This window comes from Astatotilapia calliptera, chromosome 7 (genome assembly GCF_964374335.1).
Source record: "Astatotilapia calliptera chromosome 7, fAstCal68.1, whole genome shotgun sequence".
In the NCBI taxonomy this organism is placed as follows: domain Eukaryota; kingdom Metazoa; phylum Chordata; class Actinopteri; order Cichliformes; family Cichlidae; genus Astatotilapia; species Astatotilapia calliptera.
Window position 1 is genome coordinate 16,600,004 of NC_137428.1, and position 24,566 is coordinate 16,624,569.

The 24,566-nt window shown below is 41.0% G+C and overlaps 2 protein-coding genes across 5 annotated transcripts in view; both read right to left on the bottom strand.

The window, feature by feature from the left end:
• The window catches only part of LOC113025481 (electrogenic sodium bicarbonate cotransporter 1-like), a 33,647-nt gene extending 15,421 nt beyond the window's left edge, over positions 1-18,226 (bottom strand). For 2 of the 4 annotated variants that reach the window (XM_026173262.2, XM_026173263.2), the window contains exons 1-9: positions 17,863-18,226; positions 12,665-12,738; positions 11,627-11,794; positions 4,177-4,309; positions 2,305-2,465; positions 2,035-2,214; positions 1,703-1,798; positions 1,036-1,112; positions 53-210 (exon numbers count right to left, since the gene is read on the bottom strand). In XM_026173262.2, the coding sequence (XP_026029047.2) occupies positions 53-210; positions 1,036-1,112; positions 1,703-1,798; positions 2,035-2,214; positions 2,305-2,465; positions 4,177-4,309; positions 11,627-11,794; positions 12,665-12,738; positions 17,863-17,882 (1,067 nt within the window). In that variant the 5' untranslated portion in view covers positions 17,883-18,226. The remainder of the gene's footprint in view (positions 1-52; positions 211-1,035; positions 1,113-1,702; positions 1,799-2,034; positions 2,215-2,304; positions 2,466-4,176; positions 4,310-11,626; positions 11,795-12,664; positions 12,739-17,862) is intronic. The other 2 variants (XM_026173264.2, XM_026173265.2) reach the window with 1 other exon arrangement.
• Positions 18,227-18,339: 113 nt separating this feature from the next.
• Positions 18,340-23,558, bottom strand: dck (deoxycytidine kinase). Its single transcript, XM_026173266.2, has 7 exons — positions 23,325-23,558; positions 22,917-23,032; positions 20,698-20,891; positions 20,304-20,451; positions 20,033-20,148; positions 19,602-19,701; positions 18,340-19,005 (listed from the first exon to the last, which is right to left on the bottom strand). The coding sequence occupies exons 1-7, from the start codon at positions 23,413-23,415 to the stop codon at positions 18,979-18,981; spliced, it is 792 nt and encodes a 263-aa protein (XP_026029051.2). The 5' UTR covers positions 23,416-23,558; the 3' UTR covers positions 18,340-18,978.
• Between the last annotated feature and the right edge of the window lie 1,008 nt (positions 23,559-24,566).

Here is a 24,566-nt window from a genome sequence, read left to right on the forward strand (position 1 = left end):
AGACTTTGGCCAGTGTTTCGAATGTTGCAAGTTGGACCTTGGACGATTTTACCTGGTGGGCACAGGGACCTCAGTGAGTGCCCCAAGCATGACAGCCTGCTGCAGACGGACAAAAGCCACAAAGGGGGTTTCCAGGAAATCTACCTCCCCGACCAGCACGTTTGAAGCCTCAGCATCGCGGGGCAATTTTTTCATGAACTTATTCTTCAGCTGTAATCATGGAGGTGGGAGGGGGGTTAGGGTTAGGCTACAAATTTCCTCTTGTAGAAGTGATTAGGGTATCATGTACATGCAAACCTAGTGGTGTGCTTTGTTGATGTCAGTATAAGTGTGTAGGAACAGGCAGTACCTGCCCTTCCTTCAATTATGTGCTGAACAGCAGTTTGATTTTATGCCGTCCAATAAGCATACATCCTCAGTCTGGATTCATAGAGATCTAAACTGAGCCTGTAAAAACTTACATCAACTAAGGGAGATGATTAACAAAGCCCTTGTTAAAATCTTAAAGAAAAACACCATTTTGACCAATGCACAGTTTTATAAACAGTTGCTTGAGGGTGATTTCAGTTACTGTTTAACTACTTCCGTGATTGCAGAAAAACGCAGACAATACAGCCCATTTACAGTTGTCATGAGTCACGGCAGCGAAAGAAACTACAGCGGATGACAGAAACTCACACGACAAAGACAGTAAGCTGTTGTTACTCAGACCAGAGAGAAGAATGGAAGGTGTCTTATTTATTAGCATCTGGGGCTCACATGTGTTACGCCCTCCACCTTGCAGTGCCAGTGCAAGAGAATCGGGTGCTGCCATGGCTTAACTGCCAATTGTCTACACCTGACAAAGTGTGGATAAACACTAATAAAGCTAATGTTTCTACATACTCTGGGGTCAGTCTCCAGTCTACGTTGCAGCATGCTGAAGCACTCATACAGCCCAGTAGATGCCCTTTCTAAGTGCTGCTTTGTGAACATTGACAGCGGTGGTGCAAAACCCATATGACTCTATGCAAATAACACATCGAAACACATTACCTGATCTTTCTCTGGCTTATCAGAGAAGTCACTCAGGCTGTTGGAGGTGAGGTTTCGGTGGGTTGTAGTTGGACTACCTGCAGAGAGGGGAGATTCTGTTAGGATCAAAGAGGATGACGGGCAAGAACGCAGAACTTTTTTAAAAAAAAAAAGAAAAAAAGAAGAAGATATTTTTGGCTGAGAAAGAGGCTGAAAAGAGACGGAAACCTGAGAAATAAGCTAAATGTGTCAGGGCTTAAGACTTAGGACAAATGTCAGACAGTCAGAGATAAGAGAGCATGATAGATGACTGCTTTAGGTCTGCTGTTTATACACGTAAATAGTTGTTTGAGCAACGGCTGGCAGACAACTGAGAATGTAAACTCTGGAACTCGGTTAGAAATTCTGCTACTGACAATGGTGGAGAACATTAGTCTATCACTATTTGATTTACAGCAAAATGAATATTTAGCTTTTGTCCACCACATACGTTTCCAGGCTGATTTCATGAATAAACACATTAAGCCTTTTTTTTTTTTTTTTAACACAGTTGACTTAATGAAACTTCAACACTATTGCATTTTTTTCCTCTCTAATTTACAATTGTCTATCTCCATTCACACAAGCCTTCCATGGGACTACATTCCAACAATGCTGCTTTCAGCTGGAGGGCTATGACCTCACTTACAGAGGTATCCCATGCTGGAGCTCCTCATGACCTCACATGGTTCCTCTGAGTCTTGTGGGTTTAAACAAGGCACAGGGTGCTCGAGGGGGTTGCGGGCTATTGCACCCCAGATGCAGGAAGTCAGAAAGTACAGACCCCCGTGGGAGGAAAGAAAAAAAGAGAGGAAAAGAAGTACAGTAAGATAGGGGGGAGGGGGAGGAGAAACAGAAAGGGAAAGGGGACAGGTTTGTGTTAAAAAAAGAAAAGCCTAAAACAGTAAGAGTTAAAAATGAACAGAAAAATTAGGAGAAGGTGTTTGAGTTGATAAGGAGAAATAAGAGTTTCTGCATTACCATTCTCCTGGCTAGAAAATATCCTGCTTGCACTGGAAACAGTCTTGCCAATATCTGCAAGAGAGCGCAAGTTGGACTTCTTGGTCTGGTGCCGATGCTTCCTCAGCAAGGTGTATGTAACCTTCTCCTTCAGGTCTGCCTTCAACTGACCACTCTCAATCTGGCTGTCAGTGATCATTTCTGTTAGAGGGGACAGATTGAAAAGCGTAAGTAGCAGTTGGGCTTTTCTAAACCTTCAGGAGCACTTTCGATCTAGTCAACCTCACGCACCGACAATCTGTGGCAGCGAGTTGGCCTCCAGATCCAGCACGATCGTGCCCTTCTCGATAAAGGTTTTCAGCTCCATCAAACTATGCAAGGACAGCGTGGCCACATGAGGTTTGCTCCAGCGTTCACCTCCCTTCTCCACCTTCTCCTCAAACTTGATCCACCTGGTCAGAGTGGGAGAAAATAAAGAAGAGGCAAAATATGCGTGAACCATACCGGAATTGGACAAGTGACTGTGCTCAGAAGCAGAAGAATGTACGATCCATCATCTTTTTTCTGAAGGTTGAGGTCAAAATCAAAGGTAACGGAGGTTTAAAAATAAACAAAGGCGGAAAACAAATGGCGACAATATGGATTCTGTCCTCTTTACAAAACAGCAGTGCAATGTTTTGAAGCTGTCACACTTCACAATGCATAAATGTGGGATGCAGAAACGCGTAGAAATAAAAAATAAATCACTAGACTTTAGAAAGCATGCTATTCACTGGAATGGTGACAGCCTTCTCTGGAACCTTTAGACCACACATTGCTCGGAAACGGCGTTCAAACAAGATCCCATTTTAACGTTTCAACTTTGTTGCCACGGATAAGCTCAGCCTCGAAGGTAAGGCTCAGGACAAGGACTCTTTTTAATAATAATGCCTCAGATGTCACCACTACAAAGAACCATTCTCATGAGGCCTGGGGATGGAGTTTCCACTGGGGATAGAGTATCTCTCTGGTTGGCTGCGGTCCACGTGTCTGTGACGGGCCGTCTTGCTGTGGGAAGAGTTTGGCCACGGAGACAATGCGAGTCCTAAGGCATTCACTTACATGTCCTTCCGTGTAATCCCATTGCTCTTTTTACAAAATGAGACAAAGAATCAGAAAAACACAACAGCTCCTTATCGTTGTTTCGATGCTTCTCAAAGAACGCTCCATAGACAAAGCTTGACACAACACTTATCTGTGCAAAAACTGACAAAAGGTGCTGAGATTTTTGAATTCACTGAATTCCTTTACTTGGTTACGTCGGACAAAGGAATAGCAAGTAATGGAAACGTAATGCTAAAGTAACAAGGTAGTCCTCAGCATGAAGCTTCACTTTACTTGAGGGGTCAGAGTAGGTGACATTAATCGTTACTTCAGGATTACCTCAAACACTAAGTAACTGGTCAGTCTTACATTTGATTTAATTGCTGCTCAGTGATCAGATTTAGTCAGAAAAGACAAACAAAGTTGAAGCGTTCATGATGTTGTATATCTGCTGGTTTGTTAGCTTAATAATGATAATAACAACAACCATTGTGTATTATAAAGTACTACCTCCTAATCCATGACAAAAGCCAACACTGTAAGTTATACCAAGGTAACACGCCCCCCCATGTAATCAGTAGCACTGCAGTGAACAGGGTAAGTAGGTCAAATCAGAGAAGGTCAGGTTTAAGATAAAATTTACTGATAGTCTTCCAGGAACATTTGAAAATAATAATTCTATATGAAAGTCGCACAATGTTAGCTTGATTAGCTGGAATAACTGATGATTTATTGTAATACTGAGCACGCCACAGGTGAATTAAAAGAAATCCTTTAACAAGTGTAGTGATTCCACTTATACATGCCAAAAGTTCACATGTCCCTGTATACTTGAGGCCTGTTTTGATCATGTGGGAGTTGCTGCCTTTTCCGGGTCTCACAGATCAGGTACTATAGATCTCGATCAGATAAGAGTAGACTGGGAGTTCACTAGGGCACTGCCTATTTCCCTACACACACAAAACATGATTATTTATAAGGGATTGTGTTCCAGTCACGGGATTGTGAGCCACTTCCCATGGCTCTTAAAGTGAAATGGGGGGGGGATAAGCTGTAAGCACATTTGCCTTAGCAGCTCACCTGGCAGTTTCCTTCCACTCCATCTCCTGCCCGTCCACTTCCAGAAGCTCATCCAGCTCAGTGAAGAGTTGGGGAGGTGGTGGGCCATCATCCTCCTCTCCCAGGATAAACCGGATTCTCTCAGCAGGAGAAACTGCAAGCAGAAAGAATTGAGTTAGTGGACAAACAAATCAGCAGTGTAGTTGCTGTCATTGTGTGAAGCTACACAGATGCCTGCTGTGCAGAACTTAAGGTTTCCTGTATAGGAAAGAAATTGCAGCTGCATAATCATGCACAGAATAGAAAGCTCAAACAGCTGACTGGTCTGACAATCTGGCATGCATCTGTCTGACATCAAAACAGTATTTTCTGTAAGCGTGAGACCGCAGTATATCTTGCATAGCAGACTTGCTTAAACTGCAACTGCTCGAATATCATCTCTCACTGTTAGAGAAACATCAGAGGTTTTAATTACTATTCAAAACAGCTGCAGCCTGGTTGGGATGTTACATAGTATGTTTTTTAGCATTTCAGGTAGCTTTAAAGATTTTGTGGGGGGCAGATTGCGCTGCGAATAAGGTGAAAGCACATGACCCTGTAAAAAGAACAGTGTTATCTTAGCTGGAAGGAAACAGCCTGACAACACATCCGCTCGAGGAAAAGATTTTCAGTAAAACACATTTTACTTCCTTCTGAGAAAGTTAACCAAGATTTTTTTTTTTAAATCAGCACACTCATGCATTGATAACCTCCCCTGAACGTTTATCTTCTACTTCTATTACTTCAATCAGAAACACGAAGACCATTAAGGAATATGACATCAAGAAAGGTGATGTGACCTCCACAGTAAGACAGCCTAGGCATATAGATTTTTCTTTTTATTATTCATAATAAATTATGTAACCAGTGTTTATTTATGCAAGTTATGATCTTGTTCTGATAACCAAAAATAAAACAGCAATCTCCGGGTTTAACAAGAATCTTGACAAAATGAAATGTGAGAACTGCTTGTTCTTGTTAACTCTTCTGCGAAAGTTGTGCAACGATGAAGTAAGGCAACGAAGTGGAGGTCAAGAGCAAGACACAAGAGGCTATTTATGAAGGTGCCTTGATTTACTGTACCAGTCAGGATTCTGCAGGTTGATAGCTTAAGAACGTAACGGCACCTGTAACCTTTTAATCCTGAAACAGCGCACCAAAGCTTAATTTAGATTGTTTGTTTTTAAAATAGTACAGCTGGAACTGTTCTAATATAGACAGCGCATCTAATAATAGGTCATGTGAAGGTTAAGACCAATGACTCAAAAGGGGCATGAAACACCTTTAGGATCCCATGCATGAACCTTCAGTAAGGATGCAAAACCAAAACATAGGAGATCCTCACACCCACAGCACCTTTCTGCTGTCCTTTTGCAAATATGACTTACTGACACCATATGGTGTACAAAACACTCTTCGCCTCTTACGTTTCACAGCTGGTGTTACCAATGAAAACCAGGCCTTTGTTGTGGTTACACGCAACTTTTGAGTCGTCTGCTCTACAGTTTTTGCCAGAATCAACAGGATTATGTGGGTTTAGATCGGTCAAAGCAGTGGAAAATCTTACAAGTGTAGGGCTACATATATCTGTCAGTATGTGCACTTTCAACTGGGGCTTTAGTTGTCTGGGACAATCTTGTTACACTGTATGCTCATGTTCTGTGACAGCACAACCCCCATAGCCAAAGCTCTGCTTGACATTTGCACACATCAGTTGAAAACTCCTAACAGGGAGAGTAAAGCATCTCAGGTAGAGGCAACATGCACACCTTCATTTAATAGGGTAACAAAAAAATATAAAAGGTGGTTCACTCAAGAGGGAAAAAAATGTTTATGCCAAGAGTAGCTCATCACGCAGTAGAGTTTGCCCTCTTATTCAACCTTCAAACACTGTTTGCAGTTAAGATCTTTTAGAGAGATACAGTAGTATGGGAACGTGGGAGTTTGTTTATGTGTGTGTGTTGTGTGTGAGCTAGAACGGACATTTAAATATGGATGACAGATTCAGTTTGAGCTTCTGTGTTAGGTCTGCTCTCCTGCTGCCCACTGATTTTCCAGTCTGTAATCAACTCTGTGGAACCCCCTATGAGCAAACACTTGGCAACAATGAGAAGGAAAAACTCCAGTTTTTAACACGAAGAAACCTCCAGTAGACCCAGGCTCAGGGAGGGGGAGCGGTTAGGGATGAGGAGAGGGAGACAGGACAAAAGACATGCTGTGGAAGATTGCCAGAGATTGATAATAACTAATGGTTAAATGCAGAGTGGCATATAATCACACAGATAGTGTAAAAAGGGGAGTGGAGAAGAAATGCTAAATGCATCATTGGAAGCCTAACTATAAGCTTTATCAAAAAGGAAAAGTTTTAAGCCTAATCTTAAAAGTAGAGGGTCGTCTGTCTCCTGAATCTAACGAGGAACTGATTCCACGGAAGAGGCGCCTGAAAGCTGAAGGCTCTGCCTTCCATTCTACTTTTAAATTCAATTCCCTAGGAGCCTAAATCTGAGAGCAAAGTGCTCTTTTGGGGTGATACAGTGCTATTAGGTTTGTAAGTTAAGATGGGGTTATTTGTAAAACCCAAGAGCTAAGATTTTAAGCGTTACTCTCATTTATATAGAAATGCAATCCATTATTATTATTATTATTATTATTATTCTCTGACACCCAAATTGAAAAGCCCTTGACAAGTTTATTTCTTGCAATGAATCATGCCCCTGTCATTACTCTTAGTTTTCATCTGAATGCTCAAGGTTTTTAATCACTACAAATTAAATCACTATAGTAGCTGAACAGTTGAGAATGATGGCCTCAACATTGCATTAAATTCATTTTTAGATAGGAAAATACCATCACAGTACATCAAAATGGTGTAACCAAAGAAAGGCATTTTACAAATGACAAATGATGTTGTCCTTCTGGCAAGCAAAGCCAAAGAAAAGAGCTGCTATCACAAATAATGGCTTTAATCAAAGATCACAAATACTAGAAAGGATACAACTGATAATTTTCATCGTATATGCTCTTCTGCACAGCTATAAAACCAGGAGATGTAAATAAGTTGGACTATTTGTTAAAGACATTAGGGCTTGGATGACATGTACTTTTCTCCTAATAAATTCAGAATCGTAAAGCGATCATATTTGGCTGTACAGATTTAGGAAACATGCCATCCAACCAAATACTTTCTCTGGATGGAAGTACCTTAAACTCCAAGACCACTAGGAAGGAACATCAGGTCCTTTTCGTTCAGAAAAATTCACACAGTAAACAAACCTCTAGGACTGCCTTCTATTATCTTCTTACTCTTACTTAAATTAAAAACATACTTTCTCAGGGTGATGGTGAAAAACTACCTCGCATTTATTACTTCCAGGCTGGACAATTGTAATTCTTGAGATTCCTCCCATTTTGGTTAGTCTTTGTTGGCTCCCCCTGTTAAATCAAGATTTAAATATAAAATTCCTCTACTTGAGTATGTCCTAAATAACCATGCCTCCATTGTGTCTTAAAGACCTCGTAGCACCTTATATTCCCAAAAGAGCACGTGCCTCTCAGAGTGCAGCCCTATTTCTGATTCTCAGAGTTTCCAAACGTATGATGGGAGGCACAGCATTCAGCTATCAGGCTCTTCTCCAGTGGAACCAGCTCCTAATTTGGTTTAAGAAACATAGACTCTTTTCACTTTTAAGATTAGGTGTCAAACACTTTTTTTCTGTTCAAGTTTCATTGATAAGTTTTGCTGCATTAGGCCCAGTTGCAGGGAGGCCTCACATGATGCACTTAGCAACTCTCCTATAATATCTGCTTCCCTTGGATTTTATGGTGCTACTGCATATTATTAACTTTTTCTCTTCTCTCTGCACGTAACCTTTCTGCACATATAGTTGCTTCTGGAGCTGCATGTTCCTGATCTGTTGTTACTTGCTGTACTAGTAAATGTTGTCGCTCTGTGCTCATCTTTTCACTTTCTCCTCACCCCAGCCGGTTGTGGTGACAGATGTTCCCTGAGGCTGCTTCTTGCCATTGGCCTCTATCCAGCAAAAAAAAAAAAAAAAAAAAAATCAAAACAGCAATTTCTCTCTGTAAAACCGTAAGGTCATGACTTTAGTTGCTACTCTAGGTGTCCTGAGAGGACAGGTTGTAATTTGGTGCTATATAAGTTTTATCCAAATGTAACAAGTAATAAAGCTCTTACTAACTGAGAAAACAAACTACAGTCTCTGATTGCATTCTCTAGACATATCTGTCTCTATGTCACCTTATGTCACAAGTCTGAGAGTATTTAAAAAAAAAAAATCAACTAATTGATAAAGAAGTTATTCTTATGTAAGCTGATGTTAGTTTTTTCCGCGTTTACTTAAAGTCGGTGGAGTTTGCATGACTCAGAAAGTAATCAGGCAGGGCCCATGACACCTACTGTAGATAGAGAGAGATTAATGGGAACAAAGCTCCTCTCATATTGTGGCACCTTTGAATGACTAAGTACTCAGGCTGGTTTACATCTGAGCATAAGGTGTAACAGAGGATTACAGCGTCAGAGGAGAGAAGATTACTCAGCTGTGGGGCTGCTGTGAGAGCCTGTGAAAAGACAACTCAATGTTACGCCGGCAAAACCAAGAAAGATGCAATTGTAAATTGTCAACAAAGCCAAAAAGTGGTCAATGGACAATGCCTATCATTGTATCTACTCGTGCTTTATTCACCCATTCATGCAGATCCCTTCAGACTCTCTCCCGTTTCTTGATAATGGAGCCCAACCCCGAGTCGTGCATTTCATTTTTAAATCTCCAACTCGTGTCTACTTTTAGGAACTGGCTGTACTTTAAGGAATGGTAAATGGACTCCTTCTTACATGGTGATTTTCTACTCTGCTTGGGAACTCAGAGCACTCTTAAATCTATAATATCTTGCCCAATTATACTTTGGCATGCAGACTGGAGCAGCCAGTCAACAACCCTCTGATTAGAAGGAAGGTAACAATTCACAAACTAGTCCTTTGGTGACACAGAAAATTTATATTTGTGGTACGTTTCTCAAACTAATAGGTTTCTATTTTCATTCTACAGTTGGAGGAGGAACAATGAATCTACTGGCTGTCTTACAAATAATTCTGGAATGCTTCACAGTTTCCTGGTGGATCGCCTCTTCCAGTATGCCTCGTTCAATGGTGTCACTCCAAATCATAGCATCACTCTATTCACCTTCACCTCTATTATTTGTCCACACAAGGTGCCTATTGTTATGAAACTCTGCTCACTGTCTTTGAACTTTTGTTTGATTGTAGTCTTTTGAATGCTTATACAACTTGTGATTGCGGTCTTGTGTAGGAGGTTGGGGGCGATATTTGATGTCAAAACAAGGGGATATCCTTAAGATGGTTACGTAAGCACTGCACCCACCCACCCTCTGTTCAAAAATTACAAGTCAAGAAGAAAGCTGACCTAAGGGTTAATATACAAGCTAAATCAGCTTGTTTTACACAATGTATGAACTCAGGGTCTACACCAAAGCCCAGCATCATCATCATACCACTAGAATAATTGTACGGTGTGTACGATTGGTTTATTCTTGATGAAACTCTATAAACTACCTAGGGCTACCATGATTTGCAACATTTATATGGCGACTGATTAAATATTTGCTTCAAATTAAAAATATTGTTTCTTTTTCTGTGCATTTCCATACAGAAACTGCATGATCGAGGCCAGTTTTTGCACACGTTTGCATGTTCATATGGTTTTAGATTTAGATTTATTTACTGGTCGTTTGAGAAATGCCATTTGTGCTTTGTGGTGACTGTTGGACAAATACGCACCTTACATGTAACGCTCTCTACAGGGTTTACGTTTTAAGAAATGGCAAGTTTTTATTTCCTAACTGCCGCACTTATACTGATCTGAACCATTAACTGAGGGTGAAAGATGTGTCACAACACATGGTTGTTTGCAATGTCCAAGGAATCATTATCAAGTAGTCGCTGTGAATCGCAGGTGGGGCCGTTCATTCCTTTGATGTAAAGTGCTGCCTTGCCTTTCAATTCTTTTCCTTTTAAATGTATATGTTTCCAATAAAAGCCCCTATGATTGATATTAATGTGAGTTAAAGTGCCTGACCCATAAAAACATGTTGAAAGTCGTACCCTTTCCTTTTTTACTGGCTGTGTAAACTTCTACTGATATACATGTACTGATGCAAGCCTGGCAAAAAACTAGCTTTTGATAGTGAGCTAAATAAGGGTTATTCTGAACTTCGGATCACCTAAAGAAACTATTTGGAGTCTCAGGTTTAAATATGAAACTGAACAGGTACCCTTTAAGGATTCATCTGAACTTTAAATATCAGTGGAAATACCAGTTTACCTTGATCCTATTGGCCTTTGTGGCCCTGTTGTCATTGTTCACACATGCCCTGATGAGTCAAGCGGCAAATCCCTTGCTCAAATATATCCGACACCACCACACACAACAAATTCACCAGCTTATTGTACCAGTTTCCAGCATCATTTTATGGTGAATTCCAGTAATGATAATTGTGAATCTTGCTCATACCAGATGTAACGTTTTGGGACTCTTAAAAACAAAAACGATGATTTACCCAAGAGGAGGTACAACTTTGGGGCTCTCTATTACAATTACACGCATTTACTATACACTGAAGCCAAATCATAGTGTTGCCATTGAAGACTGTGAGGTTCAGATTTTCCCACCTGTTTTACCTAATTAAAAAAATGTCCCTTCTTCCTCATTAAATGCAATTTCTGTCTGTTTTAATTCCTCAGGCTGTAGAAAACAATCAGGGGATTAATGGTTCAACCATGTCAGCTTTCTAAGCCTCTCTATAGGGACAGACCGGGTGTATTTGCCCTATAGCAACAGTAAGATTAGAATACTGTTGACAATCTTGCAGTCTTTTTTCATCCACACAGACACCGTATGAGTACTACTTTGTCATTTGGTCTTAAGGATCTCGTTTAACATCTCTATATCTTGCCATTTGTGCTAAATCTTCCGTTTTACCACTTAGCTTCTGAGAATCCTTTCCCACAAATCTCAGAGTGCCGTGTTTAATCATCAGGTGACAGGTAACACCCCCCCCCCCCCCCCCCTTTTGTTTACTTTACACACATTAAGCTATTCCAGCGTCATTTTCAGATTAGTGCTCAGCATGTTCCCATTCCCCTGCTGCATTTATTCACTTGAGTGCAGGCTGCTGCTTAAAGAAAGAGAGCCCCTCGCACCCCACCCACCCCTCATTGCTCTGCCTCCTTACTAGGGAAAACTGATATCTTGTAGGCTGTAATTTGCACTGGACTTAATCCAGATGACTTAAAGCTCATCTCAGGAGCGATTTATCCATCACCAACGTGGCTCTCATAGATGATTTCATGCACACTGTTTTTACTAAACGTCATGTTAGTGTCACCACGACTCACTGAGAGGTTTGAGGACGCTGATGTCTACATTCTCCCCGTCGGACTTGGACCCTTCTGCGCTCTGTTCAGGTCGTTCCCGCTTCTCCTTGTGGCTAGACCTGCGTCTGTGGCGCCTCCTCCTGTGGTAGCTCTTGGGAACGTGGACACCGATGTACACAGTGTGATGACCTGTCACAACATAAAGCAGAGAGCAAGCAGATCAGATGACAAACACGGGAGAGAAAATAAATCACTTTAATCCCAAAAACTGGGTAATCTGCGTCGTCCACCGACAGGAGAAAAACTGCCGCTGTAGTGTGATGTAGTGTGAAATGTTAAAACATTTCTATTTCCTCTCACAGTATGCCATCAAATTGCAAAATTAAAGAAATGCCAGTGACTTCCTACACAGAGACTCGTACAGGAAATGATGATTTAATGTCTCCAGGAAGTAATTAGAAAGAATAGTGGGTGTGAGAAGACTGAGATTAACTGACCCAGTTAGTGATGCAGCTCTCTTCACCCATGCATTTCACAAACATTTCTTTTAGGGTTAAATAATCTTTCATACTTGATGGTTAGCCTTGTTTTCTTGCAGAAAACAAAAGGCCAACACAAAACCACGCTCTTCTTTCAGACTCCTGTGCAGGCGAGCACAGGAGGCTCTTGCAGCTACTGCTTACACACAAGCAGCTCGACATAATCCCCAAGTATTTTTGCTTTGTGTTCATCTAAAAGAAGTGGTTTCGTGAAGTATGTGGATGCCTCAGTAAATTCATATGGGTGTCTCCAGATGCATTCTTTTGCGGGTTTAGCTGACAGCCAGAACTGGACAGGATTAGACAACTTGAAGAGACATCTTCCTGTACAGAAACGTTAGAGGAAGTGGATAATGTTTATCCTATATGTCTAATTCTGCACTGATACTCTGGAGGGTGAAAGAAATGACTGGTTTCACATTTGCTTGCACAGGACTGCATATAGTATGTGTGGAAAAAATGGGAATACATTACACTTATCACGTAAAGCTAAAGATAGTGGGCTGCAATGTGTCTTTACCTTCCACTTCCTCTTCATCACAGATATGTTTGACAAACGAGGCTCCTCTGTCCAAGACTGCCTCATCCTCCATTCTAAAAGGAACAAAAAAAGAATTAAAAATGTTACATAAAGATCATGACATGGGTTAGGATGACTTATGGCCCCATATTCAACATCCTCTGACCACTGTATCCACTATCACACCTCTACACAGCTGCTCCAAAGTAGAAAAAAAAAAGTACTGTAATGTAATGTCACTTTTATGACCATCGGAGTGAAATTCAACTTACTGTGAAACACAATCCTGAAAAAAGATTCTTATTCAGTGTGAAATGTTGTTGGATATTAAAGTAACATCTACATTCCAAGATCTATCTAACGTTAGCACAAATTTTATTCAGGCTTGTAAGTGACGTTTTATTGAAGGATGCAGTACTGTGCAAAAACTCTCAAGTCACCCCTCATTCTTGCTTCCAAGAAGCCAGACTCTTGAACAATCATTCGCCAGGATTTCTGAATGCCTTTCAAATGTGTTCTTTGGACTTTGGTTGCTTTTTCACTGATTTTCAGTCTAGTAATTGACCATTTTTATAGGAAGGGCTTCTTTGGCAAGCCACTTAACACTGACCTATGAATCGTTCAAACATAAAAAAAAAAAGCACCTAACTGAAAAAAAAGATGAAACAGTATTGTGTGTAAACATAACAGACAACTTGGCAAAGAATCAATTTTAAAATGTATCTTTAGGGCATTTTGTTGCTAACAGTCTGTTGCAAAAAACACACAATTTGTCCCCATATCCCAAAAGATAAGGCAGTTACAGGCATAAAACACTGTTTTTGCACCAACAAGGTGAGTCCCAAAGAGCTATCACCTAAATCTTTGCATATCTCATCATGGTCTGCAGTGTGTCCTTAAAGAATTTGAGGAAACAGGACAAATGCAGGGCAAAAGAAAAAGTGGCATACCCAATCTTTTTTCCGTAGCAGATGAACAGTATCTCAAAGTCATGTCATTAAGAAACAATGAAAAAAGTCTCAGTAGAAGGGTGGCTCCCCAGAGGGCGCTCTTAAGGAAGGAAAACGTGGAGAAAAGGCCAGCATATGCCAAATCAAATGAGAACTGGAATGCAAAAATCCGGTTTTATGGAATAACGAATCTAAATTTGAAATTTTTGCTTCAAATCATCATCAACATGTACATCAGAGGTCAGGTGAGAGGTACAGCAGTGAGAGTCAACAGCCATCCGTAAAACACCGTTGGGGATTTTGTCAAGAGTGATGGAATGATGAATGCAGAAAAGTACCAATTTTTTCAAAATGTTGATCCACTGTGCAAAATGTCTGATTGGCACTTGCTTTATATTTAAACTTTTACTGCCTATTGGATCACTCCAAAACTACACAGGAAGAGCTTGTTAATTAACACCATCAGTAACAAACTTCAATATAATGCATCAAGGTCTTGCAGTGCCCGCAGGTTTCCCCTGCTCAACAAGGTAAATGTACTTCTACCCTCACCAGCATCAACTCAACTTGTCATGTTTGGAGGAAGAGAAATCCTAAGTACGTCCCAAAGAACACCATCAACACAGTCACGCATGGAGGTGGAAGCATTATGCTTTGGGCTATTGTTCTACAAAGGGTACAGGACCACTTCACCACTTTGAGGAGCCAATGGGTGGGGTCATGTGCCAACCTACTTCCCTCAGCTAGAACACTGAAGATGGGTCATGGATAGGTCACATTAAGGTCATGGAGTGGCCTAGTCAGTCTCCAAACCTGGTGGCCAACTACAAAAAACGTCTCACTGCTTTGCTTGCTCCACCAGGTAGACAGTCATGTTTTGCTTGGAGATAAAAAGTCTCAAGCCACCCCTCACTCTTGCTTCCAACTTGCTACTTAGCTCACCTGGTAATGTGGATAATTATTTTCAACACTGAATACAGAAAACAATACACCATAAAAAGATGAAAAAAAAAACAAAACAAAAAAAGAGGCTGCCTTTATATTCCACTGTGTTGAGCTATAAAGGGTAAGTAAAGACTTACCCTGTGCCTGTGTGTCAATTTACTGCGTCAAACTGCAGTAAAACTAAATATGTGTGTCACAATCAAATTTGTGTTTTTCCTTTGGCAGCATTTTTTCCCCAATAAACCAAAAATAAATATTTGCTTCGGGATGCATACAAAGAATGCAAAATAAACACGTGAGCAGTTTAAATTTGCTACTGAACAATGTGAGGCCAACGATGAGACAGCACAGAAGGAATGGGAGCAGTGCGCAAAACCGCTAAATAAACAAAGTCAGGAAGGATACAACGTGTTCCTTTGATTGCACTCCGAGCTCATCTGGATCTCCCTAGTGGATATGATCTCTGGCCCTAAGAACATAGGAGCACAACACTGATGATAACAGATGCAACCAGCTCCCAGATCAAATGGGTGTCGAGGAGTGGTTGGGTTAAGTGCCAAGTTTATATGCAATCCTTAACCTCTGTACCTTCTTTTTGTTGCTCTTTTTTTCTTAAATATGAAAAAAATAAATAAATAAAAGTGACCGAGGTTTCCGCACTGTTCCGTGCACATAGAGTCAACACTATCATTTAGGCCTTGATTGCTTTGAGTGTTCTGTTCCACTTGTCCTCATCGTCTTCCATCCCAGGACAGAGCATCCAGAAAATAGCACCAACTTTAGAAGAGCTGGGTTCTGCCATGCTGTATTCTTTGTACCTTGTACCTAAGCAGACATGTTAACAACGATCAGAAGTGACACGCTATAAAAACATGAGATTGGCCCTTTTAATTCAATCTTGCACAATGGCTGTACAGACAGGAGCTACGATTCAGGATCTCTCTAAGAACCCAGCTTGGGTATTTACTTCTGCAGCAGGTACCAAAGAACTGGTGATGCAGCAGTATGCATGAAGGCAGCTCATGTAGCACAGAGAGAGGGTCATCAGGGAAACCGGTGAGCACACAGAAGAGCAAAGAAAGCTCATGTTTCAGGTTTTACTGCTGGCTAAGGCAAGTTCACAGAGCCGTGTTAATCACTGCACACTGCGGCCTCAGACAGGGCTCGACTAACCATGAGAAACAGGCCACAGGTGGTTTACAGACATCCTGGATGCAGGAGGGGAACGCATCATTCCTGTTTTGAATTGGGTGTCAAATGGAAAAAGAAATATGGTAAGTGCTTCAAAGAGAGTAGAAACTTTAAATCTGCTTTTTGGTATAACTCAGAAAAGTCAAAATGACTCGCCGAGTTTAAAATCAGGTCAACATAGTCGATTGGATCCTACATCTCCTCATTCAAGTCATTTTAAATGCAGGAAATCGACTTGATCTTGCCCCCCCAATTTCCTTCTATGACTCTATCTTCTTGATTAATCAATAATAATAAGAATAGTAATAATAAGAATAATAATCTGGGTGAAGATCTGAGCGACCAGTTGCATCTATTTCTCACTCCTGAACTTTCGATTCTGCTTCAGTTCTCAGTGACCTCAGGCGTCTGGATAAACCTGTCAGTGCGTGAGGAGCCGGGATCAGCTGTTTGGGATCAAGGATCATCCCCATCTCTTTACAGAATGACGCATCCAGTCCAACCAGCCTGGTTGGCCATGAGGGTAGATGCCCTCAGCGCCATCAGGGCAAAAAACAGAAAGAAAGAAAGAAAAAAGGTGTACAGCAGTGAGTTTCAAGCCTTAAAGTGATACTCGAGCTAAAGCTGATCTTCTGGGCGGTAATACCCACATGAAAGTTTAACAGGCAAGCATAAAAAAGCGGATTTGGCTGGTTGCAGTTAACTTCTGCACCATTACTTGAAGGACAGAGGAAGACATATAGGTGATCAGCATTAGGTATATAACTTGATAATTGGCCATTTGGCAATTTCTCAGGCTGAGAGTAGGCCATAATATGAAGCATATACCTATATATTTTTTTAATCAAAGTGTTGCAATAATACAACCATTATATTGGTATTGTTATCACAACATACTTTTCAGCTTAATATTCCTCAGATATAGCCACCCAATTAACACTCAAGTGGGGCTATTGTGACTTCCACTACCACACCGCTGCGGAGCCTGAATGCGAAGTGAAATGGGTAAACAAATAAATGGCCATATCACCAGTACAATCAAAGAGATTATTTGACTTGTGTAATAACCAAACAGAAGTTAGCTCGGTGCCCTTCAGCTCTGCCTTAACTTTTGGAATTTCCTTCAATGGCACATTGGTCAAAGCATCAACGGGAAGAACACAAAAGAGCATTTTAAGTTTCAGCAGGCGCTCACACAGGTGCAGGTGAAACAGAACAAAAAGAATAGAGAAAACGTTTCCCTGTTACAAAACCAGACGTCTGTCTCCGGGAAAGACACAAGAACGAGGAATCGGCTGTCACTTTTATTTCTGCTGCTCACATGGCACGGCACAATAGGTCATTTCAGGTTTCGTTCGTTGTTACTTGGAGAGGGCGTCATGCTCGCTCTGAGGAACTGTGCCTCGCCTATTCCGATGCAATTACATTTTCAAGCCAAAAACATCCATCTAAAATAACTTGTTACTGTGAATGAGATGCTTGTAAGGAAAGAGCAGACTCCGTGAATCTTCCCTGTTTGACATTACTGTGAAGTCTATACAACTGGGCCCAGTGGATGGGATGGGGGAGGGGGGGGAGGGTTCCCCCTCATACCCGTCCGCCACGGGGATAGTGCAGTCTAGCGCACTACGCATTACGCACGGCTTTATTCAGAAAGATACAATGCAAGACATCCCCGACACTTGCCTTGCGCTCTCCTCCTCTCTAATTAATAGCGACAGCTTCTTGGAAAATAGATTAGCCCGTTCATAGCCACGGTGTGTGTCTTATCTATCCAAGGTTGTCGCTGGAATGAATGAACGCTTTTCAGAAAGATCAGTACTCTTATAAATAGCTTGCACGTGGCGTTACTATGGCATGCCATCAGCGATCCACTAAACTCAGAAACCACAGAAGTTCCAGCTTTACGCACACTGGCACAATGCTTTGAACGTGACTACTTCGTTTTCTAGTGAGCGACATTCCTGACGCCTCGTTCACCGACTCAACACTTGACAGGAAACAACAAAACAAATCTCCCCAAAAACCCGAGGACCGAAAGCTACGAGGTAAAACTTCAAACGTGCATAGCTTTTAGTTTCACAAGTTAACACTTGACGATCAGACACTTACTTGCTCTTGTCGGAGCTCATGGTGACAAGTTTCCCCTTCGCGGCTGATCAGCGTGGCGTCCACCTGTCCTCCTCGTCAGTTTCGAGTCGTGCGTGTTTGAGAACGGTTGCCTAATCTAACTGCTGCGCTCCCAAAGTGCCTAAAACTAAAGTACGTGAGCTGCGGCTATCTCGCTGGGATGATTTCTGCGACCCTACAAATCAAACCTAACGCGAAACGCACAATCCACATATCTAAATGGAAACGCACACGCAAGGCCAAGGTAACATCTTGTCCAAAGCGCCTGTTTGGAAGTGCCACGGGAGTCTTTGTGTGTAGCGTTTCTTTCCCCATATTTAAAGTACCATCCCTCCTCCTGCGTGACGCCACAGGGGCGGAGGTCAGACCATTAGCGCTGGGAGGCGCGCAGAAGACTAAAACTTGACAAATTGGCTCCCCATTACTTCATCAACACAACTTTGACCATAGACAGAAACATGCAAAATCAGTTTTTTATTGCTTAACAGGAAATATATAAACAAATCCTGCTAACAACATTCTAAAAGTTACACTTAAATAATTCATTTGAACACTTGCTGAGGATGGGTATTTATTTTGGACCCGGAACTGCCAAAAAGAGCAAAAGCAAACAAAAAGTCATGAGATGTTTCCACCTTGGTGATCCATTCTACTCTGTGCTTTTTAAAAAGGCATTAAAAGTAAAAATGAAAGAAGCTAATGTCAGATAGCTTTAGTCAAATCCTATTGGAGCTACCAGGTCAAGGCAGGCTGAGCGCTCAGAAATAGCCGGGCAGCTTTAATGGAGACTGGCGACATCTTCTGGAAGAGCTGCACAGAGTGCCAAGAAACATTTGGAGCGGAGAAAGAACACCTGTGACACTTGATTTTGTGCAATCGGTGGGGAAAAAAAAAAAAAAGTTTACTGTCATTGTTATCAGTGGACATACATTACAATCTCATTTGTGCACATTAATGCTGATAAATACACAACACTAAAAAAAACAACAACCAAAAACCCCCAATTTCTTTTCTTTTCAGTTATTGAACAGACAAGTAACTGTCATTGTCTATGCTTTAAAAGCCATCCAGTCTTCACTCTTTTCTTTGTGGTGGTGCTCATAGCGTGCTCAAGAACTCTTTGACCTACAAAAAAGCAAAAAACAAAAACAAAAAAGGCGTCAAATTAGCATTAAAATCTAAACCAACAAAGGCACAGATCATTACTTTGGATTTCTTTTCCCCTCCCCTCCTTGGATAACAGTTGGGTTTATGTAACAGCACCAAGCTGTGTGTGGAACAGGGTTTTTTGTGTCTGATGTGAAAATAAGTGCCTGAGTTAACCACAGCTGATAGCATCAACATGAAACTGGTTCATGAACAAGCGCAGTGTGTGTTTACTCGAGTAAAAGTACCAATGCCAGTGCTCAAGCATTTTATTGCATCACTGAGCCCTGAATCAAAAGAAACTCAATCTCATGCAGCATTTTGCCCAAACTGTCTTCTTTTATAACAGCAAGCGAGTAAATTTGAAACATCTTTTTACAGCACTGTGTTTTGACACAGTGCTGCTCAAACCTGTTGAGCCACTCGTTGCTTATTTCCATTTTGCTAGGAAAATGAGGCAGATGCAGCGATTTATTGAAACGTGCAAAAACATACATGGAAATACAGTATATGAAAAGTAATGAAAGCATTAATTGATGATTTCTGATCTTTACGCAGGCTGAAACGGTACCAACCTTCTCGATCATGTTAGCACATTTGATTTTATCTCCCTTAAAATCTTCATTCACGTCAAGCGTCATGACCGGCACGTCATTGAGATACTCAAACTCCATGCTGTGGGAAGACATGATATAGAACATGCAGTTAGAGATGTTATAGTTTCCCACTGTGGGAAACTGCATACTGTTTTTAATGAAATGAAGACATTAAACTTTGTAAGGAAATGTACACATGATGGAGCAAAGAAACAGCCCGTCACACAAAGCCAATGACGCAGATGAAGATCACATGTATCGCTGTTCGAGCCTTCGCTTCCCCCCCTCCAGCTGTTGCATGAATGGGGGAGTAGGGGGTTTCCAATGCTTATTCAAAGCCTCTCCTATCATACAAGTACATCTGTTTTCCTCATATAAATGCACAGTTTCTGACTGAACAGTCTGCTTACGTCAGGGTCTTGTGCTGCAGCCAGCTCTCGTGCTTGAAGTGAAGTTTCTCCAAGTACTCCGGAGGGATGTCTTGCTCTTCCTCTCTACCTCTCAGGTGTAACCGCTCTAAACATCTCTGTACACCAAAGAAGAAGAACACTGTGAACTTTTTGCTTATTGTGAGCTTTATTATAATTTTTTTAAATCATGAATGATGAAAATTGCAGAACTTTCTATTAAAGGACACTGTCATTTAGGTATAAACGTGTGCAGTACAAAGGAGGAGGTTACCTCTGGTGAGGCTCTGAGGTAGATAATGCCATCCAGCTCAATGTGCTTGCCAAACTGGTTGTGCAGCCACCCATGCCAGTCCTGGTAGACGGACCATTCGGTCTCATTCATGCATTCACTCTCATATAGGTTGGTTGCAAAGATGTACCTAAGATATAATGAATCCAAAAAAAAAAGGATGAGCAATTCTGTTTCATTTATCACAGGATGTTTTAAATTGTAATTGTTTTGAGGGGTTAAATAAATCAGAGGCTGGTTTCTGTGGTGGGAAAGAAGTGAATTCTTACAAAGGTTTCTAAAGCCTGGTAAAAATTCCTACACTGTGTTCACAGTGAAAATTTCTATGAGAAAAATATTTTTATCAAGCGTACATATTCATCAATAGGTCCGATACCTGTCACTGTAGATGGACCGCTCAAAGAACTGCACAGGATTCTCAGCCTCTCTGAGCTTCCCGTTGGCTGATCTGATCTGGGCACGCACCCGGCTGATACAGGCGTAGCTCTGGAAAGTGTAAGCCCACCGCCCTGGCTTCTCGTACATCATTTGCAGGATGTTCCCGCCACTCCTCTGAGATGCGGTCAGCTCCTAGAACATAAAAATCCCATTGTTTCATTTTACACACCTTCATGACTTAGAGATAATAAATGCAGCCTTTTGTCATCATGTGTAACAAAAAGGTGAATCACTGTAAGCTGTGACATAGCCCCATTGTTAAAAAAAAGGCATGTGATGAATACATGGCTAAAGCAGCAGCTATTTGATTTTTTACCAACCAAGCTCTACTGATGGAAACTCTTTGCACACGTTTCTTTACCTTTCCCCAAAATAACATTTTTTAGATCTTGCAAATATCAGAATACAACTTTATGCCACATATGCTGTCTTTTTAAAGCACTGAACTCAGGTCCTTTAAGACAATCCGAGGCATCTTACTTTATACAGTTTAATGTGTCATATACGAGTGATAGTTATTATTATTTACCGATGTATTGTAAATCATTTAAGCTTTGTCTTTTGCATAAACATCTTAGCCCACATTTAGTAAGTGAGTAAATAAGAAAAGCACTAAACCATTTTTCTAAATTTGATTTGTTCCTCACTGGCATTGCTCTCCAAAAATACTTGGTCCAGTGACTGGCAGAGGGCGCTTTGACCACTGCCTTTAAAAGTTGTGGCAGTAGTGGAGACTTGTTGAGGACCCTTGAATGGTTCAGCAGAAGCAGTGTATTCTGATAGTGCCTGCATACTATCATTTTACAGCGTGCCGACACCATTTTGCACTATTTATTGGATTACCAACAAAAAGTGTACATGTGAGCTGATATGATATATTTTTATTTGAAGTGTTTACCTTCTTTAAACTGGCCACTAGCAGTAGGTTTTTTCCCCCCCACATTCTGCAACAAATTGCAACTAGTGGTAACTAAATGGCCGCCCTGAGCTTGAGGGTGTTGCACACTCACAACTAATTTTAATTGACTGCAGGGCAACTGCACCAGTTGCCTGATAGGAAGCAACCTTTCTGCAAATGTAAAAAAGATAAATGTGACTTCCTGTCTACGCAGACGGCAACAAATGTGTGGCTTTCAACCATTTCCACAGTTAATTCCTGAATGATCACAAACAGTTTGCATGTAATTGCAACCATGATCCTAGTCTGTCCGTCTTATGGCAACATTCCTGGCAGGTTTTACTGACAGCGTTGGTATACTCGATAATCTGGTGTTGCAGCACAAAGTGAAAATACTGGACAAGACAGATACTGACAATCTTATGAACAAATCTAGCAAATCTAACAAAGGTAGATTTGCCTGCTGCTGAACGCAAAAGAAGCACAAATTAAAGTTCACTCGTTTGAGGACATCACTTTTGAAAAAAGGTGATAAATTGCAGTATATGTTACTGCAATACAATCAAAATAATAATTTAAAAAAAAAAAAAAATCACAATAACATCATATTGTGGTAATATATCGTGGGTTGTCTGATGATTCCCACCTCTGCTGGGCTGAATGAAAACTGGTAACAATGAAGGATCTACCTAACTTATTATGAATGACTGGTAACTTGTATCCGGTCATCCATAATATAACAACAGTGCAAATGCAACACACCAGTCACTTGTTTAAGCATTTTTGGTTGATATGGAGAAGAGTATCTCAATATCCCTCTCACTGCTTGGTAGCTGGGGGTAGGGTGGGGGGATCCTTATGGCATGTAGAGACCATGAATATTAGGCTGAAAGTGAGGTTACAGGTCGCCAGTTGTGTGTGTGTGTGTGTGTGTGTGTGTGTGTGGGGGGGGGGGGGGGGGGGGGGGGGTCAGATGTTTGGCCTGATGATGATGATACATTCATCCGCCCACAGTGGGACTATCTGTCCCTCTGGGTGTGTGGCCACGCAGATACTGTATAAGGGCAGACAGCAGCTGCACTCTAAATACAGATGGGGAGTCTCCCCAGTTATTACGTCTTCCTGAATGCACGATAATGTGCTGGTTATTAAATTACTCACAAATTTGTCATAAACTGACAAGAAAGCAGATTTTATGTAAACATCAGAAAAGTTTTTTTTAAACGACTCTAATATAGAATCTTATTTTATTTTAATACCTCAAAGTCGCTGCCAGTTGTTTGAACATTGCACCACCTGGCGATCGGCTCTGGTACCACCTCCCAGTCCGCGCTCTCCTGCTCCAAGAGGCGAACAAAGGTAGATTTGCCTGCCGCTGAACGCAAAAGAAGCACAAATTAAAGTTCACTCGTGTCATATAGCGTACTGCATAGACCTAGCTATGCGTCACACAGGTGCAATGTCGTTTAATATTTTCTTAGAAGAAGAATAGTCTAGTAGCAAATTGGCGGCAAAAGCAGTACATTAGGAGTACATCGTCTGAAGCTGTATACTGTTACACACAGGTACCCCGAGCAGCACCTGACATCCATCTGCGGACATTAAACCTTTACACTGAACTTTTTGTTTTGTCAAATGTGACTTTTGCAATAAGCTGCAGCACTCACCGATGTTCCCCTCGATAGAAATCCGCTTTATTCTCTTCTCCATCGAGTCGTTCATTGGGTCTGGGCATGGCCTTTTTGGAGTAAAAGACATCTTCGCAAAAATTATTAAATATTTTTAAAATGATCTTTAAAATATTCCTTAGGATGTTGCGGCAGCTGCTAGGATGTCAGCTTGTTGTTTTAGATTTCGCGCTCAACGTTAGGAAGCGGAAGTTAGCACAGCCGCGTATCCGCCCCGGAAGCAGCTGTTGCTTACGTCAGTAATTAAAAGAAGAAGAAGAAACAAAAGAAATGTTTAACAAATGAGCTGTCACGACTTTCAAGTACTAAATTATGAAGTCTGTCACGTATGGATGCGTAAACACGAGTTCAATGTTGTAACTGGTGAGCCGTGCAACTGTTTTTATGCTGATATCTACAATAATGTAGTCCAACAGTATTTTCAAATATCTAATTTCATTGTATTTTATATGTAAAATGTGTTTAGTATAAAAAAATACACACATGTTTTTCGTAAAAAGGTTCAAAATATTTCTCTGAACTGCATTAAAGACTCAATGTGAGGTAGAAGTGGGTGGAACCAGAGTCCATGAATAAGTCATTCAGGGGATCGATCTAAAAACCAATAATATCGATAAGAACGCTGGTATTGGTATCAGACTGATGGTTTGTTTCTGTGCTCCAAGTTCAATATTTAGCCCATTGAACTGTATTATATATTTTTTTATTCTTTTGGCAGTGAAAAAACCCCATCAAACACGCTATGAAAATTGTCTGAACCCTTTCGTGTTGATTGCCACATCTATTTTATTAAATCATGACACATTGCTCTCCTCTACATAAACTGCCTTTATAGACGGCAAGACTGTCCCTGTATGTACTTCGCATGAGATTGATAACAAACTTGCAGCATCGCACAGCATTTACGTGAGCAGTGCAGGTCAATTTAGAGACTTGGGGCTATTTAAGTTTTATTAGATGTCTTCTTTCATTGAGAACATTGTACTATAGTTTAAATGCAGTTATTCCATGTTACACACCTTGACTGAATAGCTTGTATAACCACTCTTAGCAGCAATAACTTGAAGCAATCTTTTTCTTATGACTTTATCATTCGCTCATGTTGTTGTGGAGGCATTTTGGCCCACTCTTCTTTACGACCATGCTTCCGTTCAGCGAGATTTGTAGACATTTACTTACATTTATTCACAGTTCTCTTAACGCCTCTCAACAGCATCGCAG

Excerpts from the sequence above, each read along its gene's own strand:
- dck (XM_026173266.2), bottom strand. The coding sequence starts at position 23,415 with ATGTCTTTTACTCCAAAAAGGCCATGCCCAGACCCAATGAACGACTCG. Across the intron at positions 20,149-20,303 it reads ACCTCAGAGCCTCACCAGAG|AGATGTTTAGAGCGGTTACA; the intron begins GTAACCTCCTCC and ends TTTGGTGTACAG. Across the intron at positions 19,702-20,032 it reads CTGCAGCACAAGACCCTGAC|CATGGAGTTTGAGTATCTCA; the intron begins GTAAGCAGACTG and ends GTCTTCCCACAG.